Raw genomic sequence first — 24,961 nt, 5'->3', positions numbered from 1 at the left:
GCCCATGTGCGTAGCTATCTCTAAGAACCAATCGCGTGCCCGGACCATATGAAAGGTCATCTTGTATTTTCGTGAAACGTGCTCTCATACAATAATCATAGAAATGCCGGAAATTACTCAGTTTCGGAATTTCATCTGCTGGTATACGTTTTTCTTTTCAACCATCTGAAGAAATGTACCAAACGAACTTATACGAGTTTCTAGATATTAAGAATTGACAACTAATTTTGGGCAGCCCAAGTTACAATACCGTACGGATTAGAAGTTAGACTATCTGACTAATTTTTATAGTCAATGTTTTAGGAATACTGTCATTTTACCTTCACATTCAGTCTCGAGAATTGAGACGGGGGAAAAGGATTGGGCTTCGCGCGGCGAGGATGTTGGGCTTTGCTTTATGGAATCGTCTTCTAAGATCCGGGCTAAATGACAGAGAACTTTGGATAAAAACTGTCACATTTTCGTCCTGTGCCGCGAAACGTGTCGTTTTGTACAGAGGTTCGACACAGAGTTATCATCTTCGTGGGTCACCTATTACAGTAATTGGACTAAGGGTAATATTTATAGGACTCTAGTTGATTTTTGTGCCTATAAAATTTTCATTACGATGAATTAATTTTTAATTTACACCCCATTTATACCCTGGCTGCCTGCCTCGCTTTTGTATAAATTAATAATCTTTTAATTACAAAGTGGTAGAAGAAATGTTTCTGAACATGTAAATGTTTTATCAAATAAAAAACAGGGAATCTAGACTAATTAATGAATATTCTGTTAGACAATATGCAAATCTGTTCACTACGTATCTATAAAAAAAAAATTGACAGGGAATAACGAAGAATAAGAAATAATTTCAAATATAATTTAAATAAATAATTTCAAGTTAAATATGTTAGTAACCTGCCCACGAGTTTTTGAGTAACAGATTGGTTTTCACTGGCTAAGAAGAGCATTTTCATTTCAACAATTATGAAAGATTTTTCATGTACTCACATGGCATGATTGGTACATCTTAAGGCAATATGTATTGCTAACAAATTTTCAATTAGCATTGGCAAGATAATTTGGTCATATAATTACATAACCAGCAGTATGTGAGCGTTAAAATTTGCATACAGAAATTGTAGTCAATGTGCTGAAACATAATTTTCATCAATATTTTGATTTACTGGTAAAATGATTAAAAAATGATGCAACTGAATTACATTTATAAGAAAAAAATCATGATTCTTTATCCAATAAATGTTATCTAGTATTTATCATTATCTCAAGATTTTTCGTAACAATCTCGCAGTTTCATGATTGAAGTTTGTAGCGGTAATGTAACAAATATTAGTACATCTATGTACGAATTTTGATTCGTACATGAAATTTGTAACAAAAGGATTTAAATTTGTCATTTGAGTAAGAAATCGTTTTCAATTGCAGTAACTGAATTTCTTTTCATATTTTGTTCTGTTAACGTTACAAACTTCAACCGCAGAATGTTGACAGTTTTTTTTTTATATACATCAAATTGTTTTGTTCCTTCTGCAGATATAAATAACCACCTGAATAAATGGGTCGCACATTGAGAAGTCGTCGTGCAAAAAGGAAATATTCTTCGTTTCAATCAGAACTCCAAGATGCTATTGTACTCGATCGTTTGTTAGTCTGGATGCGGTCCAAGAACTGGTCCCCAACCTGTAGTTTAACTTGTTATTACTTCCCTGAAACAGGGCGGGGTTTAAAGGCACTGGAAAAAGTCAAACAGAATGAGATAATAGTAAAAATACCTAAACATTTATTGATTACAACAAATACTATTTCGCAGAGTTCTATTCAGCATATATTATCCAATCCCAAAGTATCTGATGCTCAAAGTGTGTTAGCTGCATTTTTGGTTTATGAAATGCATCTAGCGGGTGAATCTGAGTGGAAACCGTATTTAGATTCCCTCCCTAAAACATTCACCAATCCATATTTTTGCACCAACAGAGAGAAAAAACAATTGCCCAACTTTGTACTAGAAACGCTGAATCTACAAGCAGCTGAAATTAAAAGCACTTACTTAGCTCTAATTGCTGCGATTAGAGATGTTCGTACCCAATGCAATGACAATGGTTTATTATCTGGAAACATGGAGAAGTGTCGGCACTGTTATGTGAATTATGAAAATATCCTTACTTTTCCCAAGTACCAGTGGGCATACTTCGTTGTAAATACAAGAGCAGTTTACATAGATTTTGAAGAAGCGCATAGCAGATTTAGGAACAATAATTTGGCATTAGCACCTTTTCTGGATTTATTTAATCACAGTTTTGATGCTTCTGTTAATACTGGTCTCACGAAGAATCAAAACCAAGCAGAGTGTTATCAAATTACAACATTGAAGTCCTTTGATCATGATTCCCAAGTGTTTATAAATTATGGTTCTCATGATAATGCAAAACTATATGTTGAATACGGATTCTTCATACTTGATAATCCACTGGATGAAATAATTTTTAACATATCAGACATTGATAGCTGTATCAATTTGTCTGAAGTTCAGAATAACTTTTTAATAACTTATGGATTTGATAAAAAGATGGGCTTTAATTCAACTGGACTTAATTATAATGGAAAAATGGCACTGTTTATTGCTGTCACTAAATTTGGGTGGAAAGATTGGTTGATGAAAATATTTGGAGGAGATCTGCATGACGATGAGTTAACAGAAATTTATTTGATTGGGAAAAAAATATTAATACAGAAGAAAGAAGGTCTTCTAAATCACCTTAGTGAAATGAAAAAATTCCAGGAAACAAGTGCTAGCTTCAAAATTGCTTTAGGACTTGTAGAAGCACAGATCCGAGTATTAGAATATTCATTACAAAAGTTGATTATAAATTAAATTGCCTGAAAAATGATGTTTGAGTAATGTTTCTATGTTGTTACATAAAATATTCATACACAGCTATACTTTTACACATGTATTATTATTTTTTTGCCTGTATATATGATGTAGAATAAAATAAGTATTTGAAGAATAAAATGAGTTACAACTAAAAAGAGCTTGTCCAATTTTGAGCCAATGATGCAATTTCAACCAAATTTGTGCAAAGGTTGACAAAAATCTCGAGGTGCACTACGAGGTCAGCCTGATTTTAGGGTCAAATAATATCAGAGTTTTTTACATTAAAGCTGACTTCAAATTACTATCAAAATCGTATCAATCCATACACCTTCAGTTGAATTTTATCTGCAACATTTGTATTCTGTACAGAGAAAAAAGGGAAAAAATTATAGAAAACTAAAAAGTGGAATACGAATTGATGTAAGTATTCATTCTTTTTTGTTAATTTCAGTACTGTAGTGGCAATGTCATCGACCGAGCGCAAAAGAAGAAAAATGTACCACAATCAAAACCTGTGGTCACACCGGTTAAAATTTCATCGGTAGTAACCGGTGTAACTGGTGGTAAACCAGGTCAACAAAAGCGAAACTGTTTCCACCCTGGAGTGTCGAGTATGAGTAGAGACGCTATCAACTTTGGGGATCGGCCTCCAGTCACAAGCCAAGACATGATTAAGGGAATGCTCAGTTATATTTGGCCAAAGGTATATGAAACTTCAACTACACCAATGAAACAATCCAAAATCTCAGATATCCATCAATCTACTATGATAATTGTCAATTAATTACTGCTGAAAGCGATATTTACACAACAGCAAATTGGTAATTACTGGTAACTTACTATTAGTTTGTATACTCTGTAGCAATTATTTTTGTATTCAGGATGATCCAGCGATAAGGCGAAGAGTTCAATTAGCACTAGGTCTTCTAGTTGGTGCAAAAGTTTTGAACGTCACCGTACCATTTATATTCAAATATGCTATTGACACATTGAATACTCAAATGGTAGCGGTTGGTGGCGAACCTGTACTAAGCATGGCTACAGCTCCCGAAACGGTGGCTACCGTAGGAACGTCCCTACTCATTGGCTGTAAAGATCACTCAAATAGAATATGATTAAGAAAACCAAATTTAATCCAGCTTTTAAGATGTTTCCTTTGTCCGTTTGACGAAATATTTTTATCCAGATGGAATAGCGCGTGCTGGTGCAGCTGGAATAAATGAACTGCGAAATGCAGTATTTGCCAAGGTGGCGCAGCATTCGATACGTAAAATAGCTAAGAACGTATTTCTCCATTTGCATAACATGGATTTGGCATTTCACTTGGGCAGACAAACGGGCGCCCTTTCCAAGGTAACATGCTAATTTTAGTCCTCAGACTCGTAAGCTATGGCCGGATTTATAAGATCGAAATTAACTTTTGTTCAAATGTTACTAATGTGTGAAATATAGACAATAGACCGAGGCAGTCGAGGTATAAATTTCGTGCTGACTGCCATGGTGTTCAACGTTGTCCCAACGATATTTGAACTTGCACTAGTGAGTACCATTCTGGGCGTTAAATGCGGCCCCGAGTTTGCTGCCGTTGCTCTGGGGTGCGTAGGAATTTATACAGCTTACACCCTGAGCGTGACACAATGGAGGACAAAGTTTCGGGTATACATGAATCAAGCTGAAAACGAAGCTGGCAATAAAGCAATTGATTCCCTCATCAATTATGAAACAGTGAAAGTGAGTTGATGGAAATCATGTCCTTATAATGTAACTCGGAAATAATTGCAGTTTTAATACTCGGTTGCATGGTCTGACACATTGTACAGAATTCATCATCCGAAGTTGAAACTTTCGTTTTGTGTCTAGGAATCGCAGTTATTCATTTCTGGTAGAACTTGTTCCGTATTGTGAAATTGTGAATTTTTCAGTATTTCAATAACGAACAGTACGAAGCCGACAGATACAATCAGTCATTGAAAAAATATGAAGCAGCCTCTTTAAAAACTAGTACCAGTTTAGCAATGTTAAATTTTGGACAGCATGCCATATTTAGTGGTGCCTTGAGCTTGATAATGGTCTTGACCGCTAAAAACATAGTCAATGGTAAGCATTTTCAATACTATTAGAGATAAAAATAACGCAACTGTTGAAGAAAGATACTCTTCCTACAGTTCATGATGAATAGTTTGCAACTGACTTAACTTGGTACAGTCTCTATTCACTCTCTTCTATATATTTACATAGGAACAATGACCGTTGGTGATTTAGTGATGGTCAACGCATTACTATTTCAATTATCAGTTCCACTAGGATTTCTTGGCTCGGTATATCGAGAAGTCAGGCAGGCGCTTATAGATATGCAAACCATGTTCACATTAATGATGATGGACAGTTCAATCAAGGTATAAAAATATTGCTAAATAACTCATGATTTATGATACGCATTCTGAATTACAGTCAAAAAAGCTATAGGTGTAGACTTACTGTTTGAATTTAATTTTAACAGAATAAGGAGAAGACCATACCTTTTCTTGTTACGCCGAGTACTTCAGAAATCACTTTCAAAAATGTGAACTTCCAATATATTGAAGGAAAACCAATCTTTCAAGATCTGAATTTCACTATTCCAAGTGGTAAAAAAGTTGCTATAGTTGGTGGCTCAGGTTCAGGGTAAGATTGCCATGTGTTTGTAGAAAATGTTTATTTCAATATGATCAGCAATATTTTAATGATTCCATTTTAAAGTTTTCATTCATCATCATAATTCTCTTGATCTTATGACATATTTCACCGCAATGACTACCGCCTTTTGTGTGTTTAGAAAGTCATCTATTGTTAGATTACTCTATCGGTTCTTTGAACCACAGGAAGGTGACATATACATAAATGGCCAAAATATTCGCGATGTCAATATGGATGATCTTAGAAAATCAATAGCTATTGTACCACAGGTAAAATATAAAAAATACTAAAAGATTACCAAACTATTTATAATTCATGTTTAATAATCTCTGGAACCGTAAAGTTTACCATGTAAATAGGATTGATCCCAACTTAACTCAAAAAATTTACAAACGTTAGCAGACGTATCAGACCTACTCAGTCATTTTTATTTTTTTAGGATTCTGTGCTCTTTCATGATACGATATTTTACAATTTACATTATGGAAATCTCAGTAGCACTGAAGAAGATGTATATAAGGCAACAGAAATGGCCAATTTGCATGCATCTATTTTGAAATGGCCCAAAGGCTATCAGACTCAAGTCGGAGAACGTGGATTAAAATTAAGTGGAGGTGAGAAACAAAGAGTCGCGATAGCTAGGGCAATATTGAAAAACAGCCCCATCTTGGTATTCGACGAAGCTACGTCTTCTCTAGACTCAATAACGGAACATGTAAGCATTTAAATTCATATCATTAGTTTCATATATAACAAGTACGTTTCTTCGATATATTCTTTGAAAAAAAAATTGTAACAGTACTTAATTTTTAGATGTTTCTTATATTTCCTCATTTTTTCCGTAGAATATTTTGGAGGCTTTAAGGCGTGCAACGGTAGGACGTACATCAATAGTGATCGCGCATCGTTTGTCAACTGTTATGGATGCCGATGAGATTTTAGTCCTGGATGGTGGAAAATTAGTCGAGCAAGGAACACATAGCGAATTAATTGTCAAACCAAATTCCTTGTACAATAGGCTTTGGGAAGCTCAGCACATGGGCATGACTAAAAAAAAAGTTGATGCTAACAATTAAGCTCACTGAGTGCATGAATTGAGTATCACAGTAGTTATCTACATTTTGAAAATTATTCTGGCAATATTACAGTTTTTGCCTAGTCGGCTCATTTGCAAGCTTTGCAGCTATAAAAGCTGCATTTTCCGTTTTTGCTTACCAATGACAATTGTTGATGCTCGCCATTACACAGATTATTGACTATTTGATTCTTATAGAACTGCACATAGTTGCAAACTTTACAAATAAGCCCACTGATGTTGCAAAGATACGCCTTTTCCAATGTTTATTAACACTGATTCAATACTGTAGATTTCTTACAAACTCTGTACTCAGATCGATGTGGAATAAGGTCTTATCAGTGTTACGACTGACCTCACTCTGGCACTAGGACTGAGATAATACACAGTTATCCTATAAGAGTGTTCCTATAAGAGTATTGTAAATATTTTCTCCACACGTTGTTGTCCTCTAATGAATATACATGTATAGTTGATAAAAATGTAAATAGAGTTGTACAGAAATTCAAAGTATAAATTACTTTGAAAAGAGTTAGACTGTATCATACTACCAAATGTTTTGGGATGTTTTTGGCAATTTAATAATTTAAACGTAGATTATTTAACAATCTAGAAGTATATTTTTTATAAAATAGATGGCTATCAATATTGACGAATCCCTCGAACATACCGTCAATCACTGTAATATTTGAACACCTCACACTACTTTTCCTTAATATAATTGATAATAAGAATCCGCGGTATACAATCCAAAACTTTCAGTTTATCTTTTACATGCAGTTCTCCACTAAACTTCTTAATTATGTAGGTAATTATTTCTCTAAGTTTTATTATTGTTATGTTACTGTTGTGCTACAGTATACATTTTATAGCTAATAAGATTTCATTCTGGGTTGTTATGTACCATAGAATTCGAAGTAATACCAAATAAAAAAACTTGTTACATCATTCTTGTTCAAAATATTTTACCAAAAGATCAAATAAAAAATCACTTTGCAATTATGTAACCAAGTAAACTAATTTTTATTCTTTTGTAGGATAATTCTTTGAACGACTATTCAAACAATCTTATATTATTCAGTAGATCTGGTGTTCCATTGTATTATCAGGTAAAAATTTTTCAGTTTAATTTTCAAAAAGTACGAACGTTTTACACAGAAAAATACCTTGTGAAAATCAATCATTGGTCAATATATAATGCATATGGCGTGTTGCTATGGTAACTATTTAAAAACAATCATGGATGCCAATCAACCAGCAATGTGTTTCTGTCAATTGCATGTAATCCAAAAAATATAATGTCCGGAAATATGCTTGCAATGTAGAAATCTAATAACCAATTCTAGTAGTGCTTGTCGCAAAATGCAAACCGAAGTGCCGGCACTACCTGTAGTATGCTCAGATGAGTGTAAGCAGCTCACTAGGTAAACACGTATCCATTAGGTGCAATTTTTAATTTATAATTATTAATTTCTGACAGTATATTTTAATTATTGTTTACTACATTTATACTTTCTGATTCCACCTATTTTCCTTTTTCTGATTTATTTCTCCGCGCTTAACTGCTAAACGTTATTTGGCTTCCACCATGTGATGTTACTTACTCATATCTAGTGATTCAATAGATGCTCATAGTGTAATGTGATCTAATTCACATTAGACCGCGGACATAAAAAATAATTATTATATATTGTAATCAAAGTTTGTTTATCTGCTGACGGTATATCATGGGGATTGAAATTTTTTAGGAAAATTGGCGACGAACCAAGCATTACAGCAGCTTCAATAAAAAGTCAATCGGCATGCAAAAGTGCTGCTATTCTTTTAGCCAAACGAAAGCAGTTACATCCTTTACTCGGTTCGTATGCGTGAAAAAATATTGTATTGTTAGGCATGTAAATGAATGACAAAAAAAAGTAAAGATCAAAGTTGAAGAATTGTAGGAACAATTTTATTAAATCAAGGTTTTTCAGATAACTTGCGCACTTCTCACAACAGTAAATCAATTTTCATCGACTCGTAAAATAAAATAAGACAATAGTCATGCTTGTCAGTTTTCACATCAATTGAGCTTTCGCATACCATCAAAATCAATAACAGAAGGTACTTCAATTTGAATGCAACAACTACTTTTGCTTCAATGTGATTCATTTTCATCTAAAATATAAGGCAATTATTTTGACAAATTACCTCGTCGGAGCTTTCCAGCTTTTTTATTACAAGTACTGTTTTGTTTTCATTACCGTTACCATCGTTTGTATTTGTGAATTGAATTTTTCCGATTGCCGTAAATGAAAATGTAAGTAATTCTCCATAAAATGTAATAAACGACAGCATATTACCTATGCAATTGCTGTAGACTTTGAAAGATACAAAATCGCAAATGTAAGATGTTCACAGGTCTTTCAATTGCACTTTAAAACAGTAGTTCACTAATTCCAGTAAACATGCTTGATAATGTGCACTACAATATGAAACATATATCAACAGGCGGACCGTATTACAAAAACAGCGCACGGGTATTTACCCTCACTGAGCCTACAAAATCTTTGGCGAGAAATCCTGTGGGGCAAAGAGTGCTCTCAGCAAAAATGTTGCGTGTGAAACAACTGCAAAATCAATTAACCGATGCACATTACCACTTGAACGTATGTCAAACGGTTCTTCTTTACCAATGATTGCATGTAGTATGTGCAAAAAGCACGATCTCAGTTTGAACTTAATTGAATAATATTCATTTTATAGGAATTGGCCAATGAAAACAGGCTCTTGAAAGCACTGCAGAAACGACAAGACTCGGCACTACGACGTTACGAAGGAACCAACGCTGAGTTACCACGTATCATTAATTCACACCATGAAGAGCTTAGGGTTCTTCAAACAAAGTATAAGAAACTTAAAGCTCAACATAAAGACACTTGTGATTTGTTAAAGGAGAAAGAAAACGAGCTGCATAATCTTCAGGTATTTGTTTGAATGGGACAGCAACAATTTTTATCGACATATTATCAATCCCTGATCATCCTCAACATTTATATAGGCGCAAAATAAACATCTTTTGCAATTGAGCAAGGATCGCAGTCTCGGTGAAAGAGAAAAACTGCAAGGCCAAGTCTCAGATTTGAATCATAGAATCAAACGACAGAATGAAACCATTCAGGTATTTAATATCTTCAAATTTTAACCAGTTTTTATGCTCATGATTAGTTTATTTAGAACGCGAACTTGTAACGATTGAAAATAAAGTCATAATCGAAAAAATTCTTGTCATGATATTTAGATGCTTAAAATCTTGGTCGTGTCAGATTTCATTCAGTTAATTATCAACCAACTGATTATTTTTCCCCCCAACAGATGTTGCACAGAAAATTGGCACTTGAGAGTAAAAGTTTGAAACATCAGTTGAATGCTGAAATAGCTAAAAATAAAATAGCACAGAGGCATTTGAATAAAACTATGGAGAAACTGAAATGCTTAGAAGATTTATTAGATAACAGAGAAAAGAAGTTGTACTATAGTGGCCAGTTACCGGTCTTCAACAAACGTAAAAATATGACTAGTCAATCGCTTACGAATTTAGCAGGTGACGGAAGGTGAGATATAATGAAACTAGCAGACTAGAAATAGAAAAGAACAAGGAATATATATACATTAATCCTTCAAATACATGTTATTCTTTGCATGAAAGAATAGTGTTCAACAATTTTGAAGCGAATGATAAAATCTGTAGAAAGTTCTTAATCATATGTTACTTTGAAATTTCACGATACTTTTTCTGTGATACAAGTATTTGTAATAATGGTATTGACTATTTATTACAGCAATGCCACAGAACTTAGAAAAACTGTTATCAGAAATAGAAATATTCAAGATCATGAAATGACAGATAAAACTTTGGTAAGAACCAACATCGTCAACTTCGTTAAAGTAATGATAGATATTTTGAAACTGAACAAAAAATTTACGAAAATGTTTACACATTTGCAGTCAACACTAGAAGAGTGTGAAACAGATGTGAATGCAAAAATAAGTGAAACTGTCACAAACTTGACAGTGGATGCTTCATCGGTAGCTCCGAAAACAGAGACAATGGCCAGCTTGGATCAAGTCCGTAAATTCAGACTGCAAAGATCTCCTTTAACACAGAAATTGAGCGCTCGAGATAAATTGAGAGAAAGATTGAATGAAACGGAATTTGAAGAAAGTGAACATACCGAAAATTCCCTTGATCCTGAACGTTTCCAGAATTTATACGCTAGCTCAAATCAGCAAGATGTCAGTGGGTATGGATCAGAATTATTGAATCTCGAACAGGATCTGGCAAAGCGAAATAAAGGCGGTGCCTACAAATTACCGAGAGAACTTAGAAAAGAATTTGGCTATTCGACTAACGAAAGTGAAACCGAAGATGAAACTATTCACCATACAGAGCAAAACCAACAAAATGAAGTCGACCCGACTATAGCTTCCAAAGAATTACATGCAAGGTATGTGTTATTACAGATATATTGCCTCATAACGGTTTCAATTTTTTAATTTACATATCCTGATTATCTTCAAGTATCGATAACTTTTCCAGACTGGTAAAAAAAATTTCAACCAATATCGATGGTAAAACATTGAGTCAAGAAAAAGAAAGTAGAAAAGCATTTACCGAAGAAGAATTGGAGAGGTTCGTTAATGAGAAGCTCAAGTTTAAACGAGAATCCATTATGCAAGAATTGTCAAAGAAAAGTTTCAGTAAAGCTGAGTGCAAAGCTGAAATGCGGCAGCTCAGGGCAGCTGCTGGAATATCGGAAAGTGATTCTGAAACTGACAGTGGATCTGAATCAAATAAAGAACAAGACAAATATGGTTTTGTTCTTAAGAACGCACCGGAGGATTCCGAAAGTGAAAATCTTCATCATCTGAACGAAGAGTTTTTTAAATTTGATGTTAATAATCAATCTGATTCAGGTTCGGAAGCAGAGAAACAGGCAAAACAAACCAAGTCGAAGGTACCCAAAAGTTTGGATGTCAAACGTAGGATTTCCAGAAGCCCAATTCTTTCGACTAATACCAATGAAGGTGTACATTCAAAATCACCGGACAATACATATGAAGGTGGGAAGCAACATTTAATGGATATAACCAAGTCTTGGAGTGAATTACAGGAAAAGATTATGAGGGAGCGTGAAACATCCGAAAAGCAAATTCTGGCTTTGGAGAGTGAATTGGAAGATGGTGTGATATTAGAACAAAAAGTTGTACAAAGAGTTGACGACGATGAGGTAAAAAAATTGTTAAATAATAAAAAGCTTTCTTTACCTCTGAGCAGCAGAGATAATTTGAAAGAAAACATTGAACAGAAATTACATGAAATTGATAACAAAGAAGGTAAGAAGTTCACACAACCACGAAGAAACTCGATTTCTCTGGGAAGTATGAACCTAGGAATAGAGGCGCTTGGAACTGCAGCAAATAAAGATCGCAGGTCATCCAGTAGACTTGAAACTGAGGAATCACAAGCAAGTGAATGTAAGTTAGATGAAAAAACTCTTGAAAAAAATAAAACTTTAATGGAAAAGGATCTGCTTGCATCATACCCAGGTGTTGGGAGCAAGTTTACATCAAGCATTGAGAACGATTTGGGTGATATAGATGCCACACAAGCTGCACTTCAAAGTATGGTACTAGAAACCAAGAAACAAATAAACGAAAGTCTAAAATTGAAGTCAAAGCCAAACGGTATAATGAAAATGGATAATTTGAAAAAGATGTCTAACCATACAGAGCAAGAAATAGATCTCGCTAAAAAGAGTAAAACCTTGGATAAAACTGTTCAGAAGAAGACTCCTGCATACAAGGAAGAAATGTCTGCAGAGGCAAAAATGATAAGTTACAACAAAGAAAAGTTACTAGCTGCGATGAAAGCTATCGATAACAATGAAAATGTCGAGTTTCTGGATTTGCAAAAGTCCCATCGTGGTATCGGAAGCAGCAGATCGCAAATAACCGAAAACCTGTATCGTGGCGTACCAACTCATACCAAGAAAAAAGATGATCTTATAAAAGAATTATTCGGAGATGCCAAAGGTGACACAAAATCTCGAAATGGATGTACAAAGATGCACTAAACGAAATTATAACTGTGCAGTGGTTTGCACACGTAGGAACTGAATTGCTAGTTGCACCAAGGGTTGTAGGAGCAATATAATACATGAGTATTTGGAGATAAACATATGCTGACTGACAAAAGATTAAAAGCAGTCATTACAAGAGGAGCAGTTATTCAATTGGGACGGCATACCTTTGAAGATTCAAAATATACGAGTCATATAATCCGAAGACAATCCGTATTGTCAACTCTTGTAGGGTTTTATGAATATTATATTAATATTCAAACCAATAGAATACTTGAATATTTATTAATTTTTTAGCTAAACTATACGTTAAAAAAATTATATTTGTACAAAAATGTATGTTTTCTATCAGTGTACAAAGTGTAATGTCAAATATCATATATTATTGCTATAATTCAACTTGTGAAGAAGAATTAAATCGATTTCTGATACGAATTTATCTTATTGTTGTCCATAAAATACATTATACGTATAATGTATATAAATATATGTACCCAGTATCAAGAGACTCAGTAGACTCGCGCCAAATACGTTTAAAAAATAAAAATAAAAAAATTCACGTGCGAGCCTACGCAGTCTTTTTACCCCGAAGCGATGCCTATTTCTCCCTTTTCACGATCAACTGCGACACTCCAGAATTTTATTTAGAACTTGGGTTTGAAGAGCTTTTATTTAAGCTTTCGTTCAATGCAATCGGTCAACGGAGATCTAATCATAGAATTTGTTGTACGTTTAATCTCGTCGATATCGTTAGTTCGATTAAGAATTTTCAACGTCTTCTTCAGCCCACAGGTATATGTGTGTGATCAGGCAGCAATAAGGAAAAGGACAATAATTGGGACTTACAAAACAATAGATGATATTGATCAGTTACGATATGTTTTATTATCTTCCTGCACTCGGTAATCCCCCCCCAAATTTTTTTTCATAAGATAATTTGTGGTATTGAGCGGAGCTCGGATTTTATTTGCTTTAAACCAAAACAATAAAATGGAACCAACAACACAAACCAATAATACATCTGCCTCAGAAACTGCAAATGTTGAATCAAGAAGAGGATCAAGAGGCAGGGGCAGAGGTACACCCCGGAAAGGGGTAAGTACAGACCGCTTTTTTTTTTTTTTTTGAGGGCCGGTGTTATTAAAAAACAATACATTTGTTTTTAGTAATCTCTATTTTCCATTACTGTCAAAACTTTTCCTTATTAAAAAAGAGGCGCCAAAAGCGGGGAACAAATCGATTCACTCTCGGAATTTTATTGTTTCAATTATTTGTTCTCTTCTGGGTTACCCCCACTACAAAAAGGGTGGGTTCAGTAGAAAAAAAGGAAAAGGAAAGAAGGAAAAAATCGACCGGCTCTGGAAATTTTCTTTCTATCATTTGTTTTTTCTCTCCGAAAATACAAAAACAAAAGCCGGGATTGAATTAAAAAAAAAAAAAAAAAAAGAGTGAACTGCGATCGAACCCGTGGTTGGAGATCTCCCTACTCATCTCTGGTATCACGAAAAGCCGAGCGTTGGAGATCTCCCTACTCATCTCTGCTTTGACCTCCTCGGTGACAAGTCGGTACAACAAAATTCGCATTATAGTATATAACAGACTACTTATCCGAAAAATAACTCTAAAATAAGAAGTATACAGTATACTCAACACCCATCCTTTTGAGAAGAAATAAGAGGTTATGTATGGTTAATACAAACAAACGTCAGAACTAACATCTATTTTTCTCTCCTTTCTTAGCTATCACGCTCTATGAACAGCATGTGCCACATGTTCGCAGTGTCCACCGAAGGTTATATTCCACTAGTCGAATGCCAGTATGATATACTACGTATGGCATATAAGGGGTTCGCAAAGTTCATATCAAAGACAATGTTCTCTTGGTATGCTATGCAACACCTATATGCTCGTCAGATAGCTATTAAATCACATCGAGGCGACACGACATTTAAAGAAGATCAATTTCTACGATACGTAAAGAGTGACAACTACTCTATACCAATGGCACTTGACGAATATCTGTGTTCAATAGGGAACATTGACTACGCAACTACTAAATACCAAGTGCATTTCCCTGTCTGGCCAAACAATCATGGACATTTTGGACGAGTGACAGATAAAACTCATTATAAATATGAAACTTCACTGGCACCACGAGTATTATCTCAAGCAATCTTGGAAGATCTAATGTACACGAGGGATCCAACCCGAAGCCGTAATTGGAATCTTCCCGAAAATCTTCGACCTATAGAAGAAAATGCAGGATTGCCGACTAAAAACTTGCTCGGATGGTGCAGGTCTACCACTCTCACTGCAGAACAGAGAGAAAGTCTCGAAGGGTTAGGATTAGATGAAGACAACTTCGAAGCTAGTATTCTTCAGTTCCAAATGAATGAGGGACTTTTCGAGCGTATTGCTTATTTTGTAAGAGCTTCAGAGAAGATGATAAACCTATCGAACCGAATTTTTGAATCCGTTAACGGATCTGTTGCTCCAGTAAGGTGGCAGGAGCGTGACGTAACAAATCCTGAAAATTTTTCCCGTACGACGGCTTACCTAGAACGAGAAGTCTGTCAATGCGGACCAGTTCAGGAATTCACTGATGATCGTGCTTTGATAATGGCATTGAGAACCAAAAAAGAGCAAATTATTGACAAGCGCTCTTATTCATGTTATGATTTCGGTGAGTACTTAGCTGTACCCGACACATGGCATGACACGAGAAACAAAATCTTTGAATTTGGTAGAGCTGATACATGGAACAATTGTACATATCGTTCTGCCTATAGAGGCAAAGACGATGTTAGGACGTCCTGGATAAGGAAAGGTTTGTTGAAAAACCATTAACCGAGATGACACCACAGTAAAACCGGAATATAAATTATATGATAGGACCAGACCTACCTCAGAAAAGTTAAATCCCACCACTTGGCCGCATGTTTAATTGGGGATTTAACAGACATGTATTTGGCATTAGTATGTTTCTGAATGTTTTGTTGAAGGATGAGGATATTTATGTATGAATAATGTATGTGTGAAATCGTTTTTTTGTATAGAATAATTGAATGTATACATTTCTTTACCAAAGAAGGTATTTTCGTGGTTAATAAATACATTAATGTACAATTGTGCTTGGAGGAAGATTCTTAATTAAACCAGAAATACCTCTTGGAAAAATATAGAGATACAGATAAGTATATAAATCTCAAGAAAAAGTAATAAAAATATAAATTTCTTCATTGGAGTGAACAAGTTGATTGGTTCATTTGTTCTATAAAATATCGCGATTTTGATCTTTATAATACTTCAGTACAATGCATGCGTTTGTTCCACTACCATATATTAATAATAACAATAATAATATAAATGTGTTAATAGAAACGCGATGTAATTGCACCATTCAATTACATTTAATGATACCAATAGTAATACTCACGAAGATTTTTTAGTATTATATACTAAATCCTAAATTTTAACACTCTGTAGTGTATGTATTTCATATCTAATATTATTCAAACTTAACAATGGACGGATCGGAAGAACTGATTTCTGGGCTAACTACATCTCAAGACTCACTGCTCGTTTGATATAATTCTCGTCAAAAATCTCCCATTGCAACAATGATATTTGACAATGCTGTTCTTGCGTCACTTTCTTCAAATACAGCTAATACTTCCATAGCACGCTGCGAGTGCTCTTTTTGTAACTGTTTTGTCAGTTCAACACCAGGTCCTGACACAATAATATCATGTACCTGTAATCCATTTCAACATGATTGAACATCAAACTATTATAAAAAAATAAAAGAGGAAATTCACTGAGTAGAACATATTCCATTCTATACCTTGGTGTAGTCCACGTTCTGAACAGATTCCAGTCCTTTATCAATTTCAGTTAAAATAGTGGGATCATGTTCGATATGAAACATGACTGGTGCAGAGCACAAACTGAATGGTACAGTTTGATCTTTACCAGTAAATGGACCCAAGTCTAAGCAAGCCTGAAATATTTTGTGAAGAAACATATGGTTGTTTTTGCCAGGTAACATAAAACTTTACAGCAAAGAATACTTTGGAGGTGAAGAAGCTGAAAAATTTATCGACTAGAAAGCGCAAGTAGAAACTACTTGATTTGATTACAGACAACGCTTTGGTATGCAACAATAAATGACTCAAATATATTTTAGAGACCTTTGCTTGTTCTAATGAATTCAGCAACATTACCTGCCAGGCAAGTGCTAAATGTTTTCCAAAATTATAGCCTTGCTCCTGTATTTCATCGCTATGACCAGCCAGCTTCAAAGTTCCCTGACAAGACTTTCCGAGCAAAGCACCAGCACTCAGAACATTCCTTAGTGTCCATTCGGTAACTGCATATCCAGTACGGTCTGCAGGTGGTATAGATGGTAACGGATTATTCTGATTATCTCTTCGCCCAACAAATTCAGCTTCTGCTAAATCGCGAACTGCACTTGACATCAGTTCAACAAGCTATAATATCAAAGAATATTATTAAAAACTAAATTGGCAAGGTGTCGACAAATTTCGAACTAGCGATTAACACTGAAGTACACACCGTACACTTACATCTTGATTTCTGAGTGCAGCTAACTCTGCGCAGCTGTTACCCAGAAGATAATCACCACTCAAGAGGGCTATTTTGTTACCGAAAGTCATATCATTCATTTCAGATGCCTCTGGATAAACTCCAGGTTGAATATTTACCAAACCCTTATGAACAAGATGACTCGTCCGTATCATTTCCGTAACCTCAGCTAATGCTCTCTGACTGTAACGTAACATTACAGACTATATGATGAATCTAAATTAAATGTTGCTAGATTGAATATCTTTACACCTCCGATTTCTTACCTATGTAAGACTCCGGCAGCTTTGTCCTCCTCCATATCATCAACACTTAAATGACCAGCTGCTTTCGAAATTAAAAGTACAATGAGGCCCCAAGCCTGCATATTATTGCGGCCATTATATATGAGACTCCTGCAAAATTTTATAGAAAACTAATTTAGCTAAATGTGAAATTTTAAATATCATCAATAACTATTTACTGTCCCGTAGTTATGGTATTAATTAATAAAAAATGCTACAATCAGATGAATAGCACAATACTTAGGGTATAATACGTGTTGCAACTGTATCGAGTGCGAAAAAGATAGATGCAATTTGAGGCAATACATTTTTGAAAAATAGAAACGTTTTCAAAAGATGATATAAATTATGACAACAAATAAGCCGATCATTTTTAACAACTGTTTAAATTGTTTAAATAATTTGAAATGAATATCCATGGAACATTCAATTTACGTTCGAAAAAGAATAGAATCACCCATTAAATATTTCCTCTTGATGAAGAGACCAAAAATGGCCTATTCTTTGGATCTTAAGCTTGAAAACTTGAGAAATAGCACAGTGCATAGCACAAAGTGCAGTTTTAATCGCAGTTATTCTTAAATTAGAAATCATGAGAAGAGAATAACTAATTTAAATATATTGAAATATTAATTTATCAGAATTTGGAGTCCAGGAATACAATGAAAAAGAGACAAGTGATTTTGTCTTATTACCAACCAATTTTATATAAAATTCCTACGATTGAAAATATATTCATAATAGTGTTTCTGTAATTAGTAGCAATTTCATATTGTGCTGCTTAAGTAATCACCTTTACGAAATAAATGGTAATGACTTTGTTCAGACTTATGTAATTGCTCCGTACTTACTTGGCTGTTTTCAGAAGGGGATGATTAGATCCGACTAACTTTCTTAAATGAAGAGCAACATTGGCAATCTCGTCGCTCAGAAGCCATCTCAAGCTCAAAAATGATGTCGGATATCCGACTATCTTTTCAGCCTCAGATACAGCTCTATTCCAGTCAGGTTTTGGATTAGTCGCAGTTTTGACAGCAAATCTATTTCCCTCAGTTTCATGAAACTGTCTTCCTTGGGTACCGATCACCTTGTATTGATTATATAATATCGACGATACTGCGTTACTTCTTCTCAATAAATTTGCGGTGACATTATTTACAGACATTTTAGTGAAAATAAATATCCTTGTGAACACCAAGGATAGCAAGAAAATTTCACTCCAGTGTCGGTCGACCGTAGGTTTATTGACTACTAGCTAGTTCTATACTAATGCCTCATCAAAAAAGACTTTCTCTTCTGTCCTGATTTCCAATTGTTGAATTCTAACCTGAATTCCATCGGTATCCGACACAAGTTCACGTATTCATCAGTCGTTTCTTCCTGTTCGTACCCCTTACACGACCAAGTAATTATGGAAGGAATGTCCGGAAGTATCACCATACATACTCCGTTCGCGGAGAAAGTCCCTTCGAATGCCTACACGGACATGTGATGTATTGCCACGAAGTTATTTTGTGCATATTGCCAACGAGGCGGGAGTTGTTTGTTATTTATACACACCCACTGTACGTATGTATATATCGTTGGGGAAAGTCGATTCTGACCCCCTCTTTTGCCGGGTCAAAATTAAGGTTAGCTACACAAGCTCTGACCAATGACAGTGGTTCATCGAGCAGATACAACGTGTGTTATGCAATAGGCGTAAGCTAGACGCTAATGCTGCCAAACTGACTGTCCCAGGTGGTTGTAAAATGTGAATTGCGAATTCGCTTCTTCAGGTGTTAAACTAAATTTCTTTCAAGATTCCTCAGGCAATCGTGATGAACGGAAGGTGTATATTCAACAGATGAGATTATCTTGCTCGAGAATTATCGTAGAAATAATATTTTTTTTCTTGATTTTAATTAGTTTTTTTCAACAATCTGAAAATACCTACGAAATTTGCGGTTTCGATTACATACCCAACCACTATTCCGCTTACCTCAATAGTGCTCTGAAAGGCGCTGTTATGATACGATAATGGGGAAAGTGTGACGTAACAAATTTCAGTTTGTTATCATCAATCATATGTATTTCACATTTCATAAAAATATTATTCGAAGTATCAGTACATTTAATATGATTATTATGCATCATTACCGCAATATATACAACTATTTTCAAAATCGATAGCAAATACATTTATGTGCATAATGTGACGGAACATTTCTTTTGTGATTTTTAATTGAGTCTAAAATCAATTAGTAATATTATAGAATGCAATATTATAGAATGCGGTTATATTAGTTACCTTTCTTTTTATTATTGGAACGATGTTCCTTATATGTTAATATAATAATTTAATATAATAGAAATCAAGCGGGTATACAAATTTGTCATGAAAATTTTTTAATAATTTTCTACATTATGGATTCAAAAGCGCAGACGGGAATTAATTTCTTACTGTATTCCGTCTTGTACAATGGGTCTTTTAGACGGATCACCCGTATCTCGTAGGTATAAAATTTAAACATAGTTCTTTTTGTTATTTTTAGAAGTCGGTTTTGAATGAGCTTCGTTTTTTTGTTTTTTATCGTTTGTCACGGAAGACGTGCCCATTTAATATATAAATGGCGTGTTTTCTTGTAACAACTTCTATCAACTGCGAAAGATCAAGCGAGGGAGAAAGATGTTGGAATTGCCAAAGGTATGTGCATCTTGTTGACTTTGATTAAGAAAAGAAATTTATCTAAAAGAAAAATGTATTTACGCGAAATTCACTCTGACTAAACTAGCGAAATCCGAAAATATTACGACATGCATTACACATTATCTAATCATGAGTTTTATTGACGCGGAGTTAAATTTATGCAAGAATAAAAATGTCATTCGAAAAACTACAATACGTTAGTATTTGACCAGCGAAATTAAGTTCACTTATGCTCGTTTCCACACCACCACAAACAGTAGAGCATCCGGCGCGTTTTTATTTTACGTGGTATCCCCAGTAGGCCTAGTCCACGGAGAATACTTAGAAGATCGATCTTACGTTCTTCGAAAAATTGCAGATGACTTTTTTTCACATATTGATTGTGGTAAATTGTTTTGCCCAATCAATTTGTACTTGCGTATATTCAGAGTTTATACGAAATTTTTCAGTTCATGTAACCCGCTGACTATTTATTATTGATGAAAGATGACTGTTTTGATTATGGATGAAAGATGGTTGTTTTAATAATGGATGAAAAGTGATTGTTTTTATTTTATATGGGAACGGCGATTGACTTTAGATGTTCGCGCACGGGTATTTTTTCTTGGGAGGTATGAGATAATCACTTGACTGGAGAACCTGGTGAATACGCAAAACAATCAACAGCTAAACCAAGATAGAAAACACGAAGCGCTGTAAGACGTTGTCATTCAACTATCGAAAGACGATGCAGAAATATTTGAAGAAATGGAAATAAATCGGAGTCAAATAAGCAAAACCGCTAAAATACGACAGAGCTGTATAATTCTACAGTGAAATACAAACCGAACATGACTAAGAGCGACTCGAGAAAAAAAACTCTGACACTGAAACGAAAAGACTGTGAAGCCATTGAAAAAAAAACTACAGCTGAATAAATTTTAGCACACTTTGTGATCATGATGATTCTGAACTACACCACTATAAATATATGTATCATTGAAAACAAGATGACTGACCCTGAACCAGACCTAAACCAAACCCAAGCCTGAAAAATGGAACATTAATTCTTCAGTACAGTCAACAAAACTCAGTTACCTGGAACAAATGAAAAAACAATTAGTGATATATGTCGAGATAGACAAAAATGTACTTAGCTTAGAAGAGTAAAAAATATAATTAACAAAAAGAGACGAATTAATTAGCTGAAACAGACAGAAGATTTGATTAGCTGAAAGAGAAAGAAAGTTTGATTAGCTGCAACAGACAAAAGGTTTGATTAGCTGAAACAGACAAAAAGTTTGATTAGCTGAAAGAGATAGAAAGTTAGATAACCTGAAACAGACAAAAGGTTTGGTTAGCGGAAACAGACGAAGGTATGGTTAACATAATTACATAAGATCATACACTAGCAAAAAATGGGTCGAGTCCAATATGATATTCACTTTAATATTCGTTGCGTCGGTTATTAATTTTATTGACGAATAAAGAACATTCTGAATTTTTTTAATCGACAGCTCTTTCTGCGTTGAGTTATCAAAGTGAATATTTTTTTCCACTGAATGTTCTATGGTTCTAAGTGCATTTGTAAGTTGAGAAATTGGTTTTGTTGCCCTGAAACAGAAGATAATACGATCAGTAAAACGAGTATTTCTGTACATTTCAGATATATTTCATAAATACTTACGCCAAAATTCTCCACTATCACTATACACTACAGAGATTTATGTTCCTGCGCATTGAGCGCCGGTTTTCAAATGCCGCGCTTTCTCTCATAACTAAAGGGTATCAAGTCCACGCGCAAAAGGCTGCATGCAACTTGACAACTTTATTATTCGTAAAAAAATTTAACGAAGAGATAAAAGATCAGTATATCGAGAGTGCGTGACTCTTTTATATACTGTTTGTAAAATCGACGGGCAAGAAAACGTGTCCGATTCCCGTTAGTAATTTACGCGCAAAATGCTGCGTCCAATTCTCGTGATTAATCCACGCGCAATAAGGCGCGATAGATTAAACGGTCAAAAAATTTGTAGCATCTGGGACCTGTTCCAAAAATTCTGTAGATACACAATCCACATCTGCATCTTTTTCAATTAGATACATTGCTATGCGGATTGTTGTTCTCAGAATACAAAGCGATATCGGGAGGGAGGTTGGAGGGCATGCATTATTGTGTGGCGTGACGGTCGGCGGTCCTCTTCGACGCGAAGTCTTCGAGCTCAGCATCTCTCCCCATCTAGCGTACCACGGAACGCGATAGATGGTCCAGAAATGCGTTTTGCCCATTCAGACGATCACAGAGATCAATTGAATGGAATACTGATTGGTAATGACTAAATAATTGAATTGAATAACGATTGAAAAATGGTTTCAGAGTGATAAGAAATGGTAAATTCAATTTCGTTAATATCAAATGCTTGCAAATGGTCGAGAGACTCGAATACGGAGTCTTTTGGGAAACAAATTTCTGTGATCGTTTGACGCTGTGGATTACAAAAGTTAGTAACATCACGGCTCATCGCGACCTTCCTACCCTCGCCTGCTTCCCAACGGAACCACCCAACGGAAAAGAGAGACTCTCACACACACATGCATAAGCCCCTCCACTGATCCCAAAACGTCCACCTACCTACCCGGTTACCTATATTCGATCTGAACGATTCTCCATTTTTTCCAAAACACATCATTCTTCATCATTTGCGCCGTGGTCACTGACTTACACTTTCGTTGTTTACCTGTTGGGAGTAAAATGTTTTTGTATCGTAGTCTGCCTACTGAGAATACAGTATCGCGGTTGTATCCCGCTAACCCTCGTATTGTGTGTATGATTTTAGTAAATGTCGGCAGACTATCGGTACATTAACCTTTTGTAAATTTGATTAAAAACATCCTGTATGCCAATTAGCATTTTTCTAAGCGAACTAAGCCAGCACTTGATCAATACTTGTTGGCTGTTAAAAAATTGAAAATGATATATAATATAAGATGCAATTGGATTACGTTACGTTATGCCAGAATTTGGAATTTTGTCGATTTAACAATAATGTAAATAATTGAATTCGTTCAAACCTCAGGTGAACCCACCACTTAAACGACATCGGTAAATTCAAGTGTGGATTTTTACATCAGTTACGAAACGCAATCCGATCTCGCGAGTGTCGAATAAGCGATAGTTACCTGTCGCGATGCTCATTCCACTTTTAGCAACGTGCAAAATTTCTAACTTTAAATACGCAACAGTAAATTTAATTGCGAAAAAAAAAATTATTAGACAAAGTCAAGCACGTTGCGATCGCGAATGTGCCTATCCATGCAGCTAAGAAATCGAAGATTTGTGTAACAGTTGTTACCGCCACGCCACGTGACAGAGGAATCCCAGGGAAATACCCATAACCTAACACGTGCAAACTCACCAACGTTGCCGAGAAATAGAAGTTACTCGGAAGTCTCTGCTTAAATCTGTGGAAAACAAAACAGAACACTTGAATTAATTTAGCAAATTGACTTTTCAGTTTTTAAATTAATTATTACTTTTGTCTAGTTTCATACTTATGCATTGCATGTTATGCAAGAACAAAACGGTTTTATATATACCACCTTGAATTATTAATCAATAATTAAAATAAGTATCGTTACCTTGACTCTGGGCTGCACCACACTTTTGCACGTAGTAGTTCTTGTAGCATCTCAGGTGTATTGGCGAAGCGACGCACTTTTCACGTAATTCACATATTCACCAATCTCTTATAATCCAAATATCCGCATTGCAATAACATTCGATTCTACACTTGCTTTTGGTGCTGTAGCTGTCTGTTTGAACCGGCTTAATAAACCTGCTAAAAACGCAACTGCGCATTGGTGGAAAATCAGCCAAAAAAATAATAAAATTGATACTCGACTCACACAGACAAAAAGACACATCACTGATATCTCAAGTTACACAAATAAATGTAAACTCGGCAGACGAAATCCACCTTCAAAGTTTGCAGGATGTTTTCTATCTTAGTAACTCGGTTTTTTTTTAAACCTACACAATGCTCCTCGTGTATTATTCACAGACGAGTATGGTGGAAACACACTGATCGAACAACCTGAACAATGCGGTCTGAATATTGAACTGATCCTGAGAGCACATGATTTCGCTCGGCTTGCTCGGAAACGACTGATTGCGACTGATGCCTGACGGAGCTCAGCAGAGTTAAATCAGTTCTCTGAAGGACGGAAAACAATAATTCTCCCACCCTCTCTGTCGCTCATCCCATGGAGTGGGGATAGCTACACGCACCTGCTTAGCTGTTTTTCCCTACTCGTAGCCCCCATTCCATGGGTAGAGCGACAGAGAAGGCGAGAGAATTAGTATCTTCTGTCCTTTAGAGATCCGATTCAAATCCGTTCACGGGATGCTTACGCCGTTGCATACGCTCCTAAGGCGTCATTTATCTCTATGGCCTCAACGGCCGGGTGAAAACACCACGTAAGCTACGCGCAATGTGATCAAATGTTTAGAGGATTACCGTAATATGCGACGTCAGGAGAAATTTGAATTCTGGGGCCACTTACGGCGTTGACTGAAGGCAGTCAAGGTACGAAGTAAGCGCCACCTTGAAAACTCACCACACCACCTAGAATTTGCTACAAGAACTTTGACAC

At 35.4% G+C, this 24,961-nt stretch overlaps 4 protein-coding genes across 6 annotated transcripts; 3 read left to right on the top strand and 1 right to left on the bottom strand.

Moving 5' to 3' along the window:
- Positions 1-58: 58 nt before the first annotated feature.
- On the top strand, positions 59-7,577 carry LOC124174584 (iron-sulfur clusters transporter ABCB7, mitochondrial). Of its 2 annotated transcripts, none has more exons than XM_046553812.1 (12): positions 59-141; positions 321-554; positions 3,330-3,581; positions 3,760-3,967; positions 4,065-4,231; positions 4,331-4,609; positions 4,801-4,975; positions 5,117-5,274; positions 5,379-5,542; positions 5,694-5,823; positions 5,994-6,269; positions 6,400-7,577. In XM_046553812.1, the coding sequence occupies exons 2-12, from the start codon at positions 381-383 to the stop codon at positions 6,628-6,630; spliced, it is 2,214 nt and encodes a 737-aa protein (XP_046409768.1). In that variant the 5' UTR covers positions 59-141; positions 321-380; the 3' UTR covers positions 6,631-7,577. The 2 variants fall into 2 exon arrangements, with proteins under 2 accessions (XP_046409768.1, XP_046409760.1); XM_046553804.1 differs by having other exon boundaries at positions 109-250; positions 320-554.
- A 225-nt stretch (positions 7,578-7,802) lies between these two features.
- Positions 7,803-13,290, top strand: LOC124174572 (lebercilin-like). 2 transcript variants are annotated; one of them, XM_046553783.1, is made up of 9 exons: positions 7,803-8,053; positions 8,378-8,487; positions 9,120-9,277; positions 9,375-9,593; positions 9,670-9,789; positions 9,984-10,222; positions 10,451-10,526; positions 10,617-11,116; positions 11,209-13,290. In XM_046553783.1, the coding sequence occupies exons 1-9, from the start codon at positions 7,992-7,994 to the stop codon at positions 12,743-12,745; spliced, it is 3,021 nt and encodes a 1,006-aa protein (XP_046409739.1). In that variant the 5' UTR covers positions 7,803-7,991; the 3' UTR covers positions 12,746-13,290. The 2 variants fall into 2 exon arrangements, with proteins under 2 accessions (XP_046409739.1, XP_046409748.1); XM_046553792.1 differs by lacking the exon at positions 8,378-8,487.
- A 612-nt stretch (positions 13,291-13,902) lies between these two features.
- LOC124174598 lies at positions 13,903-16,343 on the top strand. Its single transcript, XM_046553841.1, has 2 exons — positions 13,903-14,313; positions 14,492-16,343. The coding sequence occupies exon 2, from the start codon at positions 14,504-14,506 to the stop codon at positions 15,596-15,598; it is 1,095 nt and encodes a 364-aa protein (XP_046409797.1). The 5' UTR covers positions 13,903-14,313; positions 14,492-14,503; the 3' UTR covers positions 15,599-16,343.
- Positions 15,300-19,203, bottom strand: LOC124174594 (all trans-polyprenyl-diphosphate synthase PDSS2). Its single transcript, XM_046553827.1, has 6 exons — positions 18,492-19,203; positions 17,623-17,751; positions 17,338-17,539; positions 16,975-17,241; positions 16,596-16,751; positions 15,300-16,505 (listed from the first exon to the last, which is right to left on the bottom strand). Exons 1-6 carry the CDS (start codon positions 18,803-18,805, stop codon positions 16,350-16,352), a joined length of 1,224 nt encoding a protein of 407 aa, XP_046409783.1. The 5' UTR covers positions 18,806-19,203; the 3' UTR covers positions 15,300-16,349.
- Between the last annotated feature and the right edge of the window lie 5,758 nt (positions 19,204-24,961).

Source organism: Neodiprion fabricii, chromosome 1 (assembly GCF_021155785.1).
Source record: "Neodiprion fabricii isolate iyNeoFabr1 chromosome 1, iyNeoFabr1.1, whole genome shotgun sequence".
Classification (NCBI taxonomy): Eukaryota; Metazoa; Arthropoda; class Insecta; order Hymenoptera; family Diprionidae; genus Neodiprion; species Neodiprion fabricii.
This window is presented reverse-complemented; position numbering and strand designations above follow the sequence as displayed.

Bases quoted from the DNA above. Each gene is read 5' to 3' on its own strand.
- LOC124174584 (XM_046553812.1), top strand. From the start codon at position 381: ATGTTGGGCTTTGCTTTATGGAATCGTCTTCTAAGATCCGGGCTAAAT. The intron at 555-3,329 runs GTAATATTTATA...TGTTAATTTCAG, and splicing joins TTACAGTAATTGGACTAAGG to TACTGTAGTGGCAATGTCAT. The intron at 5,275-5,378 runs GTATAAAAATAT...TAATTTTAACAG, and splicing joins TGATGGACAGTTCAATCAAG to AATAAGGAGAAGACCATACC.
- LOC124174572 (XM_046553783.1), top strand. From the start codon at position 7,992: ATGCAAACCGAAGTGCCGGCACTACCTGTAGTATGCTCAGATGAGTGT. The intron at 8,054-8,377 runs GTAAACACGTAT...GAAATTTTTTAG, and splicing joins GAGTGTAAGCAGCTCACTAG to GAAAATTGGCGACGAACCAA. The intron at 10,223-10,450 runs GTGAGATATAAT...TATTTATTACAG, and splicing joins AATTTAGCAGGTGACGGAAG to CAATGCCACAGAACTTAGAA.
- LOC124174598 (XM_046553841.1), top strand. From the start codon at position 14,504: ATGAACAGCATGTGCCACATGTTCGCAGTGTCCACCGAAGGTTATATT.
- LOC124174594 (XM_046553827.1), bottom strand. From the start codon at position 18,805: ATGTCTGTAAATAATGTCACCGCAAATTTATTGAGAAGAAGTAACGCA. The intron at 17,242-17,337 runs GTAAGTGTACGG...TTGATATTATAG, and splicing joins CTGCACTCAGAAATCAAGAT to CTTGTTGAACTGATGTCAAG. The intron at 16,506-16,595 runs GTATAGAATGGA...AATGGATTACAG, and splicing joins AGAACGTGGACTACACCAAG to GTACATGATATTATTGTGTC.